General features: G+C 41.6%; 1 protein-coding gene across 3 annotated transcripts in view; it reads left to right on the forward strand.

The window, feature by feature from the left end:
• PITPNM3 (PITPNM family member 3) overlaps positions 1 to 20815 on the forward strand; it is a 344508-nt gene that overhangs the window by 157862 nt on the left and 165831 nt on the right. For all 3 annotated transcript variants that reach the window (XM_050929606.1, XM_050929607.1, XM_050929608.1), the window contains exon 3: positions 6982 to 7089. In XM_050929606.1, the coding sequence (XP_050785563.1) occupies positions 6982 to 7089 (108 nt within the window). The remainder of the gene's footprint in view (positions 1 to 6981; positions 7090 to 20815) is intronic.

The following is a 20815-nucleotide window of genomic DNA, read 5'->3' on the forward strand; positions in this document are numbered from 1 at the left end:
GGCTAGGTGGACCTTTGTTCTGACCCAACATGACCATTCTTAAGAATCTGACACTTTTTGATTCAGATAGCTCTAGTCTGCCTAAGGGCAATCATAGAATCATAGACTTTAAGGTCAGAAGGCACCATTATGATTGTCTAGTCTGACCTCCTGCACAATGCAGGCTACAGAATCTCACCCACCCACCTATGTCTGAGCTATTGAAATCCTCAAATCGTGGTTTAAAGACTTCAAGGTGCAGAGAATCTTCCAGCAAGTGCCCCGTGCCCCACACTGCAGAGGAAGGCAAAACCCCTCCAAGGCCTCTGCTAATCTGCCCTGGAGGAACATTCCTTCCCGACCCCAAATATGGCAATCAGCAAAACCCTAAGCATGTGGGCAAGACTCACCAGCCAGACACTCAGGAAAGACTTCCCTGTAGTAACTCAGATCTCACCCTATCTAACATCCCGTCACAGGCCATTGGGCATGTTTACCGCTGATAGTCAAAGATCAATTAATTGCCAAAATTAGGCTATCCGATCAGACCATCCCTTCCATAAACTTATCAAGCACAGTCTTAAAGCTAGATATGTCTCTTGCCCCTACTTCTCCCCTTGGAAGGCTGTTCCAGAACTTCACTCCTCTGGTGGTTAGAAACCTTCATCTAATTTCAAGTCTAAACTTCCTGATAGCCAGTTTATATCCATTTGTTCTTGTATCCACATTGGTACTGAGCTTAAATAATTCCTCTCCTTCCCTGGTATTTATTCCTCTGATATATTTATACTGAGCAATCGTATCTCCCCTCAGCCTTCTTTTGGTTGGGCTAAACAAGCCAAGTTCTTTGAGTCTCCTTTCATATGACAGGTTTTCCATTCCTCGGATTATCCTAGTAGCCCTTCTCTGTACCTGTTATGGTTTGAATTCATCCTCCTTAAACATGGGAGACCAGAACTGCACACAGTATTCCAGATGAGGTCTCACCAGTGCCTTGTATAACGGTACTAACACCTCCTTATCTCTACTGGAAATACCTCACCTGATGCATCTCAAGACTGCATTCTCTTTTTTTACGGCCATATCGCATTGGCGGCTCATAGTCATCCTGTGATCAACCAATACTCGAAGGTCCTTCTCCTCCTTTGTTACTTCCAACTGATGCATCTCCATCTTATAACAAAAATTCTTGTTGTTAATCCCTGAATGCATGACCTTATATTTTTCACTATTAAATTTCATTCTATTACTATTACTCCGGTTTACAAGGTCATCCAGATCTTCCTATATGATATCCCGGTCCTTCTCTGTGTTAACAGTTCCTCCCAGCTTTGTGTCATCTGCAAACTTTATTAGCACATTTCCACTTTTTGTGCCAAGATCAGTAATAAAAAGATTGGTGCCAAAACTGATCCCTGAGGAACTCCACTAGTAACCTCCCTCCAACCTTGACAGTTAGCCTTTCAGTATGACCTGCTGTAGTCTCCCCTTTAACCAGTTCCTTATCCATCTTTCAGTTTTCACATTGATCCCCATTTTTTCCAATTTAGCTAATAGTTCCCCATGTGGAACTGTATCAAATGCCTTACTGAAATCGACATAAATTAGATCCACTGTGTTTCCTTTGTCTAAAAGATCTGTTACCTTCTCAAAGAAGAAGATCAGGTTGGTTTGACACAATCTACCTTTTGTAAAACCATGTTGTATTTTGTCCCAATTACCATTGGCCTCAATGTCCTTAACTACTTTTTCCTTCAAAATTTTTTCCAAGACCTTGCAGACTACAAATGTCAAACTAACAGGCCTGTAGTTACCCTGATCACTTTTTCCCCCTTTCTTAAAAATAGGAACTATGTTAGCAATTCTCCAGTGGTACGGTACAACCTCTAAGTTTACTGATTCATTAAAAATTCTGTTTTAGACATTCCATCACTTCTTATTTCTTTACAGTCTACCTCATCATTGATATACAATGCTACTCCACCACCTTTGCCTTTATTTCTTTCTTTTCTAAACAGCACATACCCTTCAATATCTGTACTCCAGTCATGATTACTATTCCACCATGTTTCTGTTATCCTTATAATATCTGGTTTCACTTCTTGCACCAGTAACTCTAGTTCCTCCATTTTGTTATCTAGGCTCCTCGAATTGGTGTACAAACATCTTAATTTTTGCTATTTGGCTTCGCTCACATTCTTTACCCGATTAGGCCCAGACATTCTACTGCCAATCCACCAAGACAAACTGTCAAGCTTACACAGAGTAAGCTGTATCAATTCAAAAACTTGTCTTTTTCACCAACAGAAGTTGGTCCAAAAAAAATATTACCTCACCCGCCTTGTCTCTGGGACCAACTCATCTACAACAACAACAACAACTCCCAATGTTGAAAGCCCCTTCTACCCAAACCAACTCCTCCCACCCTAACCCCCCCCAAACTACTAAACAAAAACTCCCAAAACAAAACAACCTTTAGAGAAAAAGGAAAATTTAATAAAATTTAAAACTGAACGCAAGTTAGCCCAAGTAGAATTTTTATCTCCAAAAGGCTGCCAGAGATTTAATGAAGTCCACGTCATGATTGGTATCAGTTCTGCTGATGTTTGAAGACTGGCCATCAGTCTGTACAAAGAGGCAGGATCTGGGTGACCTCTCGGTCAGTAGGAGATCAGATACTATGGTGATGAATGATAGTATGAAACCTTAATAGATTTTTTTTTCTTCGGTACTCCTTAAAAAAAAGAAAATTTAAATGCTTTACTTCCAAATAGACCTACCACTATCAAACAGACCAGGTATAAGATACTATCTGTGTTTGTGTTTGAAGAGCCAGGAAATGAATTTCCCTTTAAAAATGTTTGAAATTTAGATAGTGTATCCTGAAATCTCCTGGCCCGATTCTGCACTGGTTACCCTTGCTCAACCTTTATTTGTAATCCACAGTACTACCCCGGGCTCATTATTCAAATCATCATCTTGGCAAATAAAGAACTCCCAATCCCCCATTTTACATTTGCATTCTCCTGTACTCATACTAAGTACACAGTCTGTGTTGACAGCCTGTATAAATCCACAGTGAAATGCTTTTAAATAAGTCCATTCAGAAGGGACTAGTGCACCCCACTTCCTCAACAGCTGGTAAACCGAATGGAAAGATTTTCATAGATTTCTAAGCCTATTAAAGGAGAACATCTGCAACATTCTATTTTTGTCTGTGCTTCCCAGCCCCCTTTGGAGATGAGCTCCTGATAAAAGAACAAATCCTCTAATGGAACTGATTCGCTGTGTGGCAGGGCTGTGCGATTCCATAATATCTTCTGTGCTGTCAGATAAAAGTTTAATAGCTCATGTAGCACAGATGAAAGGACAAAACATTCTTGAAATTTGTATGAGAACTGGTCTGGTGGGCCCATCCCCCTCCACCCCACACTCTCACTTTTTTTTTTCCCAGAAATTAATGTTCTGACATTAAAATTCCAGAACAGTGAAATCTAAAGGACAATTTGTGGTTTTTTTAGCATTGAAATGCCTGAATTTTCATGCTGGGTTAAAATCTTTAGAGAGAGAATTTTACTTAGGATTTTTTTTACACTAGAAAAGTTTATACCTGTGTAGAATATCAATTAGTGGCATAACAAAATCATACTAGTATAAGCCCTAGTGTGGATTCCATTGTACCCAAATAAAGGGTATTATACCGGTATAGCTTATTTTCTATCCTGAACTGGAATAAGCTTATACTGGTATAAGCATTTTATACCATAAATAGTAGTAATGTATCCACACTGGGGGGGCTGTGTTCGGCTTTACCTGTGTCAGTGTAGTTAAAGCAGCAAAACTTTCTAGCATAGCCCTTAATGTATTAACATGTGTTTGACTAGTACACCTGTTGTATGTTCAAGTATACTGGTGACTTTATGATTTGAAGAATGGTCTTGTAGTTAAGGCACTTAATTAGGACTTGACATTCAGTTTGTGGCTTTTCCAGAGACTTTGTGAGACCTTTGGCAAATTACTTAATCTCTCTGCCTCATTTTCCCATCTGTAAAACGGGGTTAAACTTCACAAGGGTGTTTTGTCAGAATAAACGTATATGTAAGATGCTACATTAATTGGGGTTAAAAGACAAAGAATTCAGGGAACATAACCAGAGTTAGACTGGTGTAGATCCAGCTGATTTCAGTGGAATTATCCCAGATTTACAGTGGTGGAACCAAGAGCAGAACCTGACCACAGTCTTCATATACAACAGGGGTCTCAAACTCAATTATCTTAGGGCCAGTGCCAGTCCTCAGATCCTCCCAGTGGGCCAATAATATCCCTGAAGATGATGATCATAAAATAAAACATTTGTATTGCATTTTTTATTTCAAATTTCTTAGAAATAATAAAACTGTCATACAACTTGATACAATTCTTTGTCTGCCAGAGAGTTTTTAGTGTTTGCCAGACACCAGGCAATGCTTCAGTTGCCAGTTTGTTGATGTTTAGCCTCAGTGACTGAGCAGTTCAAACCTTCAGGATTGCAGCAAGGTGTGCATCGATAGTTGTGTTCAGTATTTTGACTCATTTATATTCATTGTGGGGAAAAAAGTGACGCTGCCTCCATGGCTGATGTCTTCACATCCCTGATTGCCATAGCTATGGCAAACCTTAATTTTAAGTGTAGACGGAGCTTGAGACCTCCCCTCTTCTTTCTTGTCTGTCCTCTATTCCAGCCAGGATGATGATCATCTTGTACCACAACTCCACCCATGTCTGACTTCTCCTTTCCCTCCCCACTCCCAAAATCCCTGCACTGCATTCCTCTCTTACTTCATTACATCCAAGATTTTATTTACTTCCAAGGCTCTTTGAATGATTCCTTTTACCTCCTTCTGGTCTCTCCTTGTACTTGGCTAGAGTTGCAGACCCTCCTCTTTTCAAGGAGCTTCCGAAAAACCATTTCAGCTATAATGACTAGACATTTCTGTAAGACTCTTTCACATGTTCTATTCCCATTCCTATCATTAGCCCGTGCTCTCCTTGGAGCAGAGATTGTTATTTTGTGTAATCACACAGAGCAACTACAAAGCACCGTGGCACACATCATGGACCTATATACATTATTTCTATTATTGCTTATGTGACACCATAATTTTACATGGCCTTTTACAAATCTAGAATAAAACATGCATTACCTGCCCAAGGGAGTACAGTTAAATCTCATCAAACCAGGAAAGCTGAGTTGAAAAGGCTGCCAAGGAGTGCATCGTGGTCTAGAGCAGCCGTTCTCAAACTGGGGGTGGAGACCCCGAAGTGGGTTACCAGAGTTGCTAGGACCCGGAGCCGAAGCCCAAGGGCTTCAATTCTGGACGGCAGGGCTAGATTACAGGCCCCTTGCCTGGGGCTGAAGCCCTTGGACTTTGGCTTTGGCCCTGCTGTCTGGGGTGATGGGGCTCAGACTTCGGTCCCCCTTCTGGGGTCATGTAGTAATTTTTATTGTCAGAAAGGGGTCACGGCACAATGAAGCTTGAGAAACCCTGGTCTCAGGCCCGCCGACGGGGAGGGTGAGCGATTACCCAGGGGCCTGGGTGACTTAAAAGGGCCTGGGGGCCTCACCACTGCTGCATTAATTACATTTGCGACTGTACTCCTTGGAGGAGAATTGTATGTCTCCTGTTCTGTTTTTATCTGCATTCTGCCATATATTTCATGTCACAGCAGTCTCAGATGATGACCCAGCACATGTTCGTTTTAAGAACACTTCCCCTGCAGATTTGATAAAATGCAAAGAAAATACCAATGTGAGATTTCTAAAAATAGCTACAGCACTTGACTCAAGGTTTAAGAATCTGAAGTGCCATCCCAAATCTGAGAGGGACAGGGTGTGGAGCTTTCAGAAGACTTAAAAGAGCAACACTCAGATACAGAAACTACAGAATCCGAACCACCAAAAAAGAAAATCAGACTTCTGCTGGTGGCATCTGACTCAGCTGATGAAAATGAACATGTGTTGGTCCGCACTGCTTTGGATCGTTATCGAGCAGAACCCATCATCAGCATGGACGCATGGCCTCTGGAATGGTGGCTGAAACATGAAGGGACATAGGAATTTTTAGCACATCTGGCATGTAAATATCTTGCAGCGACGGCTACAAGTGTGCCATGTGAATGCCTGTTCTCACTTTCAGGTAACAGTGGTTACAATTTTCAGGAGATGCTGCTGCCCACTACTTTGTCTGAGCAAGTCCTGAAGTAGGACTGAGTGGACTTGCAGGCTCTAAAATTTTACAGTGTTTTATTTTTGAATGCTGTTTTTTGGTGCATAATTCTACGTTTGTAAGTTCAGCTTTCATTGTAAAGAGATTGCACTACAGTACTTGTATTGAATGAATTGAAAAATATTTTTGTTTTTTTTACAGTGCAAATACTTGTAATAAAAATATAAAATGAGCATTGTACACTTTGTGTTCTGTGTGGTAATCAATATACTTGAAAACGTAGAAAATATCCAAAATTTTAATAAATCATTGTATGTATTATTGTTTAACAGTGTGATTAATTGCGATTAATTTTTTTAATCATTTGACAGCCCTAATTCCTAGTGAACTCCTCAATGGGGGAGGGAAAATATTTCCAACTAGATCTGTTAATTAGATAATCAGTCAATCAATATTTATAAGGGGCTTTGCACGTAGAAAGTGCCAAGTGATTTTCCACCTCTTATGAATGTTTCAGTCAACTAATAATTGCAGAAGTAAACAGCAAAGATTTGCTAAATTCCCTTTCCCTCTGTGTTTTCCAGTATGCAATGAATTTGGCATGCAAACACACACTGATGTGGATGTGTAAGCAGGAAGCCTTCTCAAAGAATCTTGCATATGCTATGTGCTGTGTATTCCCTTTAGGGATTGTAATGAGCTGCATATTTCTATGATAGTTGGTAACAAGGTAATCCTGTCTTTATTCTCTAGCCTGTGACTGCAGTTTACCCTCTTCTCTGTTTTCTTGCTGCAGAGGAGGTGGTGGAAGGGAAAAGTGCCATTCTCATCGGAATGAGCCAGTGGAACTCCAATGACTTGGTAGAGCAGATCGAAACAATTGGGAAGCTGGAAGAGAATCAAGGTAAAATTTAACTTGCTATATGTATATATTTAGGTTAACAAAGAAACCACAACACTTAAGCTGTCAGCTGTCTGATTTTGTTGAGACATCTGATACAAACGGAATTTACAATGTTACAAAGCATCACTGGTATTACAATTAACATTGATATACATCTGTTAACTATTTCCCTGTATTAAAATAATTCAGGCCCTATATCTGCAACATGCACCCTTTGGGCAGACTGTATACTCAAACGTGGGGCTCTGCTAGGGTACAAGGCTCCATCCACACACAGTAGCTTGCATGACCAAGACCTATGGTTGTATATCTGTCATGGCCATGACACACATTAAGGGCTTTAGGGTCATTGTCCCCCAGGCCAGGTTGCTACTCAAGGCCAGACTCTGGTACCTTTGCTACAGGTAAGTAGCACTGTACTCTATAAATAATTTTGCTGAAGTCAGTGGAACCGTTTTATAGTAAGGGTGTGGTTTTTCAAAGGGACAGAAAGGTGTTAGGTCTCCATTCTAAAATTTTCAAAAGTGACTTAAGAGCTTTGAATTTCAGTGAGACTTAGGCTCCCAAATCAAACAGGTTTTTGAAAATAATACCCTCGAACTCCCACTGACTTTAAACAGGAGCTGTCTTTGTTAGTCAAAATCCCACCATACGATATGATTCAGTGTAAGTAATGGTGTCAATCTTGCCTTTAAGTAACTTGGTAAATTTGTCCAGTGAAGTATGGGGTTTTCGAATGATTAGTTGAATAGTATCAAACTGTTTAAAGCATTTTTATTGTTAGTTAAATGGTATTTATTTGGTTTTTTCTGGTTCCCCCTGAGAGACAATTTATTCAATGTATTCTGAGCGATGAGTGTTTGTGTTTTTAGGTTGTTTGTTTTAAAAAGACTGTGATGTTGCTCTCCATATGCTTTACAAAACATGCTTATGAATGTGAATATGATGTAACTGGAATATGTTTTATGCAAAAAGTCTCTTGGAAGGTATTACAAAGCTTATGATCTACTGAGTGTGTTCATCCTATTTCTTTGCATATATTATTTCTATGTCTGGAGTTAGGAGACTAAGATATGAACTTGTATTACTGATGTAAACATATTAAGAGGAACCCATTAAGGGTGCTTCTGAACCAATGACGTGTAAATGGCTCTGCTTACTTGCAAACCTTCCTGGGTATGTGTAGGGGCACGCCCTGGAAGAATGAAGGCTGGGGTCTCAAAGGACATGTGGACATGTCACCTGATGCTGGAATCCATCTTAAACCTGATGCTTTTCCATTTAGAAAGAGGGGTGGGGACCCAGAGAGACAAAGGATTCCTGCCTTGTGGCAAAGCTGTAAAAGGGGGTGGAGCAGACCAGGCCAGGGTGTGTGTGTGTCCCAGTCCTGAGAGCGCCCTGGCTTGCCACCTAAGATGTTGGCTGGAACTAACAAGGACTGTACCAGGGAAAGGATTGGGCCCAGCCTAGGAAGGAGTCTAGTCTGTGAAAGAAGCTTATTGGAATGTCTCTGAGGGTGAGGTATTACCTGTAATTAGTTTCTTAATGTATTAGGCTTAGACTTGCATGTTTTGTTTTATTTTGCTTGGTGATTTACTTTGTTCTGTCTGTTATTACTTGAAGCCACATAAATCCTACTTTTTATACTTAATAAAATCACTTTTGTTCATTAATAAACCCAGAGTAAGTGATTAATACCTGAGCTAGCAAACAGCTGTGCATATCTCTCTATCAGTGTTACAGAGGGCAGACAATTTATGAATTTATGCTGTATAAGCTTTATACAGAGTAAAACAGATTTATCTGGGGTTTGGATCCCATTAGGAACTGGGTGTCTGGGTGGTGGAGGCAGGTAACCTCCTAAGCTGTTTTCACTTAAAGCCTGCAGCTTTGGGGATGTGGTTCAGACCCTGTGTTGCAACAGGCTAGCATGTCTGGCTCAACAAGACAGGGTTCTGGAGTCCCAAGCTGGCAGGAAAAATAGGCTCAGAGGTAATTTCAGCACATCAGGAGACAGTCCCAAGGGATCTCTGTGACCAAACCCATCACAAAGACTTTCTCCATTTCTTACTACAAATAGCTGGCTTGAAAGATCAGTATGGACTGGACTCTGTGACTGTAGGAAAAGAAAGGAATATTTCTCTATAACTATATGTATTTTCAGCATTGCTTGTGGAGGGAATTCATTTATTAATTTATCTTTGTTTAGTGACTCTCTTCTCTTCTCTTTTTTTATCATCTGGGTGTTTTCTTTGCTAGTGGTTAAGTAGCACGTTGACCAACCAATCCAAATGACATGTTGTTAAAGATTATTAAGTGGATAATTAGAGAGGGAAGAAGTTTGTGTCTTACATCTGCCTTTGACAGTGACATAAAGTGTTCCCTCATGTTGCTTGGTAATTTATTTCGATTGGAGTCAGGGATTCAATGAGGATTCGTAAGAGATGCTTACTGCATTGTAAATGTGCCTCAACTCTCTGTTCTTAGACTATTGAGAGAAATTTGAGTCTGTTGCACCACAAGTAAGAACTTTTTGTTTTTTGTTTTTTTTTTAATGACCGAATAAAGGCAGTGGACTATTTGCATCTGAAGAAGTGGGTATTCACCGACGAAAGCTCATGCTCCAAAACGTCTGTTAGTCTATAAGGTGCCACAGGATTCTTTGCTGCTTTTAGTGGACTATTTGTCACTATTCCTGGACTTTCTTCACTGGCTGCCAATTTTTAATATATTTACTTCAATATTATGATGTTAGATATTGTCTTATTGTTTCTATAGTTCCCACTAAGATCATGGTACCATTGTTTTAGGCACAAAAAAACAGCAAGGGACAGTCTCTGCCCCTAAGAGCTTCCAATCTAAGTAGGCAAGACCGATAAAGGGAGGATTATTATTCTCTCCATTTTACAGATAAGGAACAAAGAATCCCAGTCCAGTGTCTTAACTATGAGACCTTCCCTTCCTTATTTCAATGGTGCCTCATCTATTTTTTTGTTCTGTGGACTACTTTGTAAGACAGAGAACCACTATGTTCACCTCTCCTTCTTAGCCCTCTTATCTCGCATTGCTTGGTGCTCATCATGCTTTCTTCTGGAGAATACTAGGCAGGGCTTAGAGAACTGCTGGTCTAGTTGGACCGTAGTTTGAGAGTGAGCTTACTTATACCATCTGGTTACATTTTAATGGCTTTTCACAACATGGTAACCTGCTTCAAGTCAACATTCACTGTGCTGGGGTGTATGGCTTTGCACAGTACGGGCCTATTTTCAGAGGTGCTGAGCAACTGTAACTGCAGCTGAAGGAAGCAGGAGCTGTGGGCAATATGCAACTCTGAAAATCAGACCTTATGTTATGTCCACATAAGGCAGCTCACGCCAGAATGAGATTTCATATTTTGTTATATCAATACCGTAAAAGAAACTACAGCAACAGCTGTAATGCATGCTGCCAGTTAGGAGTTTTCCTTGATTGGCCTCCTGCTAAATTCATCTGATTAAACTAGGCCACGCATCTCAATGCATCTTCTCCTCTTGAACTCCGCCACATTATACTGCATAGTTCAGTTCTGTTGATTAGCTACCTATTGATTCTTCCTGCTGTGAAATTACCTGCCAAATGCGTATAGATCCTATCGTGTGTTTACTGCAGCAAATTATGCAGTGCTTTTGTTAGAGAATGAATAGAGTTAGGGAATTTTAGAACTCCACTCTGTGATTAGGAACTGCAAAACACTAATAGTGAAGGCACAGAGCATGCAAGAAATATTTGATGGGGAGCTATATCATTTTCTGAAATAGCTGCAGTAAAAAAAGACATTCAAATGTTAATACAACCATTTACACTCAAAGCTTTACCAAAAAAAAAGCTGGCAAATTTTTTTTGACCTGAATCATTTCAGCTGTAAAAATAGAGGGCTGGATTCCGATACCTTTACTCAGAGTGAAATAGACCCATCGTCATCAGTGGAACGGCTTGTGGAGTAAGGTGCTACTAAACTGTGGACTCAGATCCACTGTTAATGCAGCTGTTTAAAAGGGATTAAGAATTAATTTATTACCTTTTCAGAGAATATTTGGAGAAGTTATCAGTGTTTGCCAAATTAAAGTTGCATTTTTAAAGCCCATGTGTCTCCATTAAAGACATGCCCCGAAGTGGCTGGATAGTTTGTAGCTCGCCTCTAGGTTTTCTCTCTGTACACACCAGGGTTGGAGTTGCCTTTACCGTTTGAGAGCCATACAGTGGTTTGAGAGAAGCAAATAGCTGGTCTCAGGCCAATATCTGTCTGACACAAACTACAACCATGATTGGCACCTTGTCTAATCGTATCCTCTTGGCTGACAACGTTTACAAATTACACTTATGGTTGAAACCCACTGGCTAAAGGCCTGATCATGGATCACTGAATGATTGCCTATTCTGTTCATTCCCTCGGAAGCATTCAGCATTGGCTGCTGTCAGGAGATAGGAAACTGGGCTAGATGGATCATTGAGTTGATCCAGTATTGCCATTCTTATGTTATGATCCAGTACCCATTGAAGTCAATGTCTCTCTTTCCACTGACATTGATTGATGCAAGATGATTCCCTAAATTAGGATTTTCAGAGGAGACCAAGGGAGTTAGGTGACATTTACTGGGGCTTGGGTGCACAAGTCCCCTAGGCGCTTTTGAAAATCCCAGTTTAAATGTGCCATGTCCCCCTCTAATGGATTTTCCCCATAAAAGATGAGGGCCTAGTACATATTAGCTCTTTTTAGCTCTAGTGATAGAGGCTGGTGGTTGGGTTCTAAAGGTCTCTGATTCAGGTCTCCGATGCCTCTTGTTGGTAGCAAGGATGTCGTTTCATTCCCTTTATGGTTGTGCCCTTCAACATAGGACCAGAGAACATCAAACAGTGGGGTGCTGGAGGGCAGTGTGAGGTGCTGCTGCTTCTGTTGCACCTGTTTTTTGGCTAAATTAAGGGTTGTCATTTTTCATGAACACTCATATTTGCACTGGGTCTTTAAAAATATGGGACCAAATCCTACAGGCATTATGAGCAGAAAACTCCTGTTGACCGACCAAACCACTAGAATCTGACCCTAGTTATGAACAACAAATTCAGCTGAGAAGGAAGTGGCTGTGTTGCACTTGGTTGTAGTTAAACCAGCTTCCAGACCAATGATTCTGCTAGTTGCCTTTCCAGCAATTTTGAAGTCTGTGTGCATTTTTTTAATAGTTTAATAGATTGACTAGTAAAGCACATAGTTAAGAGCTCTTTCAACAAATGAAGATGTATGGGAAGCTGCAGTGTGCTCTGGGCAGATTTAAAGGCACATTGGGTACTCACTACAACTTTAAGAAACAGCATTGCCACAGTTCTACTGAGAAACACAAGCTTATTAGCACCCTTATGAATAGCAAGTATATAATTAATTCAATCGCTGATTCTCAGTAAGTACACCTGAGAGCACTTGACCAATACTGACTTCCCCATCAATGCTAGAAATACTTCTTCAGGGGAAAATCTGGGAATCTAGTAATGCCAACTTAATACAGTTAAACAGAGAATAACACAAACAGCAATCAAGCTGAATTAAAAACCTGTAGAGCTATGTAAATTATCTTGATGGGGAGCTGCTTTTCCTGTGGCAGAATCAAAGCACCGTATTAAATGTATTCTCAGGGCCAGATTCATGACTGGTGCTAAGCAGATACCCATGGTATCAATGGAATTGCACCTGCTTGATGCCAGGAATTAATTTGGCTTATTAGATTTTTGTTTTTTCTGTTCTTCCACCCCCAACTACCTTTGGTCCTGATCCTGCAAGCACTTAAAGCACATGCTTAAGCTACTCTGTAAGTGTAAGCTACTCTGTAAGGGATCAGGGCCTTGGTGTTTTAGTTTTGGGGCTTGTCTGTGTTGTGCTGCAGTGCAGACTACCGGGTTTGTGAACTGCCAGCATGAACTAAAAGGTTTGAAAGAGTACTATGTTAATGCAAAATATGTACCTGTTAGCTCACGCATGAGGCATCCACCTGAGGCAGATAAGAGAGAAGCTCGTTGGTGTGGTCTGCAATACACACACTCGGTCTGCACTATGGCTCAGTGTAGACATACTCTTGATGAGATACAGTAAAATAAAAAATGGCCCCTAACAGCATTGTGTCCAGATGCTTTTATTTCCAAAGCAATTATAATGTCTGTACATACATAAATGATTTGTAATTTGATTTGTTTACTATAGATATATGCACAATATTCTCATTTTTAACTTTATAGCAAACTGAGCAATTTTGACAAAGAATATCTGCCCTCCTCCAGATTTACCAATGAGACGTCACAGATTTAAGGATGTGTCTACGTTTCAGTCCTATAGATTAGGACAGATATATCCTCCAAGATGTCAAAGTATGTGTCTTGTCATAGAAACCTCCTGGTGACTTGGGATGTACTGTGTGATGAAAAGCAGTGCTAGTTAGTGGATAGGGCCCTGGCCTAGAGGTCAGTGGCCTGTTTCTTTTCCTGGTTCTGCCACTGATGTGCTGTGTGACTTTGAGCAAGCTTCTCTGTTTCCCCTCCCACCCTTAGCTGTCTTGTCTGCTTAGACTGTAAGCTTTTCAGAACAAAGACTGTCTCTTGCTACAAGTTTGTGCAGTGCCTGGCACAATGGGCTGTTCCGTTGGGGCCTGCCATCACACCAGTAAACAAAAATAATGTTAGCTAAAAAGAATTTCATAGGTAGCTTCATGATCTCATGTGCAAACTGTGAAGGCTCTTACCCTGGCTATCTACTTTTTCCCCCATCCCACTTCCTTCTGAAATGTAGAAAGTTTTTGTTTATTAAGTTAGGCCAATAATTACCAAGTTTAAAGAAAATAAGGCTATTTTCCCTGAGAGAAGCTGTCCTCTCTCTTATCTTTATGTGGAACCATCTGCCCCTGAGATGACCATATTGAAAATGTGCTTACACTGTTTACGATACCTAAAGATGAGAGAACCATGAATGTAACAATCTCAAATGAGAATGGGTTTGTGGCATGTGTTAAGCAGTGCCTCATTGTACATAGAGCATTGGACTGGGACTCGGGAGACCTGGGTCTGATTTGTAGCTCTGTCTGTAGCCTGCTAGGTGGCTTTCAGCATGTCACTTCACCTCCATTTCCCGATCTGTAAAATGGATATGATGATAATGACCTCCTTTGTAAGATGCTTTGAGGATGTATGGGATTTTCAAAGCTGCCTAAGGAATTTGGATACCCAGCTTCCATTATTAAAATCACCATAAGTATTGTCACTAGAAAATATGGATACTCCCTGGAATGAGTGACATACATGTGATACCATAACCGCAGGCTGTTTGCTATGCCTGTGCTAAAAAGTATGATGATGGAAATGGCAGGGGTATTCTTGTGGTTGTTTTCAACACAAAACACACGCTGTACGCATGACATTACTGTTCACTTACTACCTAGCAGTAAATGCAACTCTGCTTTGTGAGAAGCTTTGGAGAAAGACATTTCCTTAAGTTAGACAGCAGTGCAGCTACCATGCTTATCTTTTGGGGCGAGACAAACCAGTAAATACATGCCCCTTGTAGTGCGCACGGAGGTTCGGAATGTGAAACCTCATAAATTGTGCCACCAAGGTAAGTATTTATTTGTTTGCCTGTTGACTCCCGCCTAAACTTCTCAGCTGGGAAGAAACAAATTTTCCTTGTGCTTTACATGGCAGGTAGAGTGTATAAGCAATGGCCTCTCAGGGCAGATCATTGTTTAGGTTACATGGTGAAACTGTCAACACTAACTTCAGAAGAATGACTACACAGTGGTTTGTGCAATAGGCAGCCGTGGGTCCAAATGTGCTTTTATAGAAAAGTGGCAGAATGAGGAGGAGAAAAAACTCAGCACAATAAACCATGGTCTTTTGGAACCCTGAATCTCTTGTGAGCAGAGCTTCATACCTGGCTCGAAGTCTGTAATTTAGTTCTGAAAGTAAATATGATTTTGTGAACCCCCTTATTTTTTGAAGGTTTCCGATGCTGTTTTGAAGTGAGATGGTGCTTAGGAGCCCCAGTCTTGGACTGGAACCTGATTGTGCTAAGTGCTGTACAAACACAGAGCAAAAACACAGCCCCTGCCTCAAAAGAGCTGACAAGCTAAGTCCCTTTTTGATCCTCCCCAGTCTTGGAGTTTATCTATAATAATGGCTATACTTTTGGACTTCCAGGCCTGTGCAAGACCCGAAACCCAGCAATTTAAAGAATGAGAGTGAAAACAATTAGCTATATCAGTAGTGGGTTGTGGGAACTGCACACGAGCATTTTTCCATTGGTAAAAACGTGCCAAAACGTCGGCAAAATTTGTCCTCTATTCTTCACTCGAGACAGGGCCGTCCTTACCCATACGCAAAGTATGCAGCTGTGTAGTGCACCAGGAAATTTGCGGCACCAAATTTCTGGGTGCCCTGCACAGTTGCGTGCTGCTCCAGCCCCTGCTCTGGCTCTTCCTCAGGGCACCCATCCCTGCTCTGCCCCAGCCCCGCCCTCACTCCTCTGAGGACACCAGAAACCGTCAGGCCTGCACTCACCAGTAAGCAGAGCGACCTGGCCTCAGCCTGCTCTGCTCCCCTGGCTCCCAGCTGGACTACTAGCGAGTGCTGGGGGGTGGTTCCCCACTCCCCCCCAAGCCTTGGGAGCCAGGGGAGCAGAGCAGACTGGGGCTGGGTCACTCCACTTCCCGCAGGAAGTGGCCAGCCCCCCTTCATCTTCCCCATGGAGGCCTGGGGCCAGCCTGCTCCCCCCCCTACTACAGAGGCCTGGGACGGGGCCCCACAGAGCTCCCCCACAGGGGCCTGGGGCCCAAACAGTTCCCCCACATGCAGGGGGGGCTGCATAGGGCACCAAAATAGCTGGGGATGTCCCTGGCAAGAGAGGGCAAATGACCTTCAATTTTATATTCAGATATCTATAGGAACACACATCATTTCATCTCTCCTGCTAGTTCTGCCTTAGCCTAAGCTGTGGATAACTTCTCATTCCACCCACAAGAGACAGAGATGGATGACACAGTGATACACAAATGATTTTTTCCCCTTTTTTAATGTTTTATGTAGTGTAATGTTGCTCCCATTATCTCAATTTTTGGCCCATGGAATTATCACACAATTATTCAATGCCATCACCATTAAAATGATTCCTTATCAAACTCTGCAAAAAACTTAACTGCTGTCAGTCTTACCTATCAGATTCTTTTCAGGTTTGATCAATCCAAAGGCGAAGTTGACCTAAAATGGCAGGGAATGACTGAAATCATGATAAATATTTCATGTGACTCTCAACTTGTCATGAATAGTTTAGTTATCATGAAGTCAAAGAGAAGCTAGTTTAAGCTGTCTGCGGAGCATGGTTCATCTATTCAGCTTTTGCCTTGAGATGCCAAGTGAACACGACTGTCTAATATAATATATCTGGAGCAGTGAGATTTAAGAATTTAGGCACAAGCCAGACTTTATTGTTGCAAATCCTGAACTGCATTCCTGAAGCGACCGGCTTGGCCAAACTAGGAATCCGTTTACTGCCAGGAAAACTAACAAGCTTATTGCCCCACTTTCCTAAATATATATAAGCCCCAGACAGCAGGTCCAGTACTGTTGCATTGATGGTAGCCAATACACAGTACTTGAGAAGAAAGTATAATGTCTTTAATCCTTCTCACCTAATGCATTTAACCTTTGCAGTGCTCTACCCTGGTCGGAAATTTTTCCTGGCTATGGCTTGGGATCGGCTAATGTTGGAGGCATGTGGAATCCCAGCCCTTGTACAGTATAAACTGGCCGCCTTCTCTGTTGATTTGCACTCGTTGTAATTTGCATTTGGACATGACTGTTTCCTCACTTCATAGGAGAATCCCAAATGTCAGAGTTGGAAGAGACCTGGTAGCATCTCCCAGCCAATGCAGGACTATGGCCCTACAAAACATTTGTGTCTTTTTAAAACTAGACTGGAGAAAATGGTGTACATATCGGGGCTTACAGTGCACAGCTTGATGGTCAGGTCTTCTCTGATATTGAGCCTATTTTTTCCTCTTAAGTTCATCTTGTTATTTCTAGTTATACTTCCGTGCATCTTGCTAAATAATCCCTTCCCGTTCTTGGTGCCAACATTCTTCTTAGCAAAAATTTAATGTTAGAATCCTGTAGTGAGCTCTCCTATTTACTTCATTAATTCTCTGGCTCATGGAATGTAGAGTGCAAACTTTGGATCATCCACATCCAGAAAGCTCGGTCTCCTGTCAATATTGAGCCCTGCTCTAATTTAAGGCTGAGACAGCTGAGGTCAAAAGTCACAACATCCCGTGTGTGTGTGTGTGAGAGAGAGAGAGAGAGAGTCCACAAGGTCTTCTCCAACCAGCTTTTGTTGAATCAAAGCTGGTATGGACTCTGGTATATGGAACACATGGCCAAGCCATCTGAGAGGGTGTTGAGTCCCTCGGAAAATATTGGAAGCTGGTTGGTCCATTGCCTAATCACCTCATTTGTAACATGAAGTAAACCACCATATACCTTCAATAAGTCATTGCTATTTCATGTCAAAGAGTACAGCTGGCACATTCGCATCTCTGGGTTGGCCCAGGTTTCAGAGCCATACAAAAGGACAGAAACCACTGCTGCTTGACAGACACCCATGGTAGTCTGAGTTATGTGGCACTGACACCACAGAGACTTCCAAAGTGTGTGCATAATACATGTGCATAATAGTAGACCGGTTGATTTGATGTTTCACGTCAGCAAGGCAACCTCCTTCCTTGGTGACAGCAGAGCCAAGGTACTGAAATGAGTTGATGATTACAATGGGTGGGGGCAGAAGTTCATAACCTGCTTATATCACTTTGGGCTTCTTCCAGTTGACTTGAGAAGCAAGCTTACTGCTTTTTCCATAAACCTATTCAGGGCATTGATGACATTAGTTTGTGAGGACGTGAGTACAGTCTTGTCATCTGCATATTGCAGGTCAGTTATGCTGAAATCATGAAGCACCATCCTGGGTTATGTGGCTAGTGACAGCTTCTAAAATTCACTCAGTAATAGAGCAGAATAGATCAGGAGCAGCCATACACCCTAGATAGATGCCACTGTTGTACTCAGGCTGGTTGGACATAGTCTCACTTTAGTGAAACATTTCTGTGAGACGGCAGAGGAGCTTGCCAGGCACACCAGCTGCTTGCAAGCTGAGCCAAAGGGAGCAACTATCAACAGAGTCAAAGGCAGCTTTTAAATCAATAAAGACTATATACACCTCATCCTTCCTGTGTTGAAACTCTTTAGCTTTTTCAGTAATTTGTCTAATGGCAAAAATCTGCTTCGTGGTTGATCGGGCATACACCTGGCTTGCTCTCCAATTCTCAGACTTAATTATTTTTCCAAACGCTTCACTGAGAACATGGCGAGTTATTATATTATTGAAATGTAACTATGCTTGTCAAAATGAGTGTCGTCATATCGCATTTCACTCGATCTTCGCTTTTCTTTTAAAATGGTTCACGTAGGATCTGTGGAGTCAAATGACAAACTCCCATTGACCTCAATAGGAGCAGGATACTGGGTCCTTACTTGCTAATGAACAATAGGTTTCCCAGTAATCAATGCATATCAGCAAGGATATGTGTGGGTTTGTATAGCTCAGTCTCTCCAACAGAGCTATGCTGATTTATTCTAGCTGCAGATCTGGCTCGGTTTTTAATAGCACCTTCTATGGAAGCTCCCACAAAAAGCAAGCATTTTCTTGTCCAGCTATTTAAATAATAGAGAGAAACTCTATTAGACAGAGAGAAACTCTCTAAATTAAATGTGTACTCACAAGCTGGAAAGCGTAACGGGAGAGCTTAACGTGGCATTATTTCCCTCGCCCTCTCATGCGCAAATTAAAGTAGCAAGGACTCTAGAAACATCTGGAGATGGATAAAGAGAAACACAGCTTCATGGAGAGATAATAAATACTTGCCATTGCATTTAGAGATTAGCAGTCATGCTGGGATTCTGGCTCTGCAGGGGATGCAGCTCCTTGCTCTGGGCTTTGGAAACACTTTTTTTTCCCCAAGAATGAGAGAAACCCTGGAGAATCTGAACTCCACTATCCAGTACAAAAATCCCCTGGTTAAGGGGGAAATGACTGGACTGCACAATTCACCCCAGCATAACTCAGTGTTGCTAACTAACTGTATATGACACAGAACCATGAGCCAGAACAAGTTTCACCCACATCAAACTGCAAAAATCAAAGGTTTATGATATTCCCATTGCATTTCAACTCTTTTAGACCAAACAACCCCTGCCTGGCTGGCTCTTCTGCTATTTACCCTTGAGGCATGCCCAGGGCTGCCCGGAGGGGGGAAATTGGGGCAATTTGCCCCAGGTCAGGGGCCCCCACAGGAATATAGTATTCTACAGTATTGCAACTTTTTTTATGGAAGGAGCCCCTGAAATTGCTTTGCCCCAGGCCCCCTCAATTCTCTGGGCAGCCTTGGGCATGCCTTTCATTCCCGTGCTGGTTGGTAGGCAGCAATAGTTGCAGTTTCACCCATAGATACAGGCAGGGGCTAACTTTATCCATTCAGGTCTTGATTTTGGGCATAGATCCAGCAAAGCACGTAAGCACAGGCATAACTTTAAGCCAGAGAATGCTCCCCATTAGCAGTACCTTCATGCTTTAATTTACACATGGTGTGAGTGCTTTGCTGGACTGAGGCCTTGGTTTCCTAATATTGTCTCTGCCATTTTGTTCCTCTTGTCCACTTGTTGCTGCTTCACGGATGCTCCACAATCCAGCCAACTTCTCTCCAGTGTAGCCTTCCCGTTGCAACCTCAAAAAGTCTGTTCTTTCCTCCCCAACCCCCCCGGTTCCTCCTCCCTATATATTTTGCAAATAATTCAGGCGTTAATGTTTATAGCTGCAGCAGGGACCTGCTGACACCCTTCCCATTAGGTTGGCAAGATGTAGGCTGTTGTGAACAGAACACACTTTGGATTGAGTTCAGGGGGTATTTATTCAGACTGATCCAACTGTTCAGAAAGGCTAGGGTCAGTCAAATGATGTGGCTTGATCTTATATTTTCCAGCAAGTAAATATACCAAATACAGTACTTAGGATAACGTGCACAAAAAGGGTTAGAGCTATGCAAATAATTTTTTTTTAATGGTTTGGTGGTTGAACCAGGAAAACAAATATTGCATGTTAAACTGAAACAATTTAAGACACTTTTAAAATTTTTTCAGCAAACTAAAAATGTAAAGCAAAATAAAACTAAACATTTTGTTTGACCCAAAACAAAAATTGGGAGGGAGCGAGTTAAACTTTAAAAAATGGGAATACATTTCAAAATGAACAGTTGTTTTCAATCAAAATGGAAACATTTCATTGAAAAGTTGAAATGAAACACAGATTTTTTTTATTTTCTTTTTTTGTGGGGGTGGTTATTTTGATCAAAAGAATTTGGCAAATTCAACCCAAGTTTGTGAAATGGTTCAGATGACCTGAATCTGTGATCTTCAGTGAAAAAAGCCTTCATCTGCATAGTTCCATCCAGCACTAGTTATGAACTAGATTATCTGCTGGGCTGAGTTTCTGCTTTGGTTAAGGGTCCCTGATATTCTACTTATCCCCATCCTCAGCGCAGGTTAGAGCAGGCTGGGTGCTGTTCTAATCTGTGCTAGCTAGCTAGCTAGCAACAGGGGCTCAGGTATATGTCTA

The sequence above is a fragment of the Gopherus flavomarginatus genome, chromosome 19, assembly GCF_025201925.1.
Source record: "Gopherus flavomarginatus isolate rGopFla2 chromosome 19, rGopFla2.mat.asm, whole genome shotgun sequence".
Classification (NCBI taxonomy): Eukaryota; Metazoa; Chordata; order Testudines; family Testudinidae; genus Gopherus; species Gopherus flavomarginatus.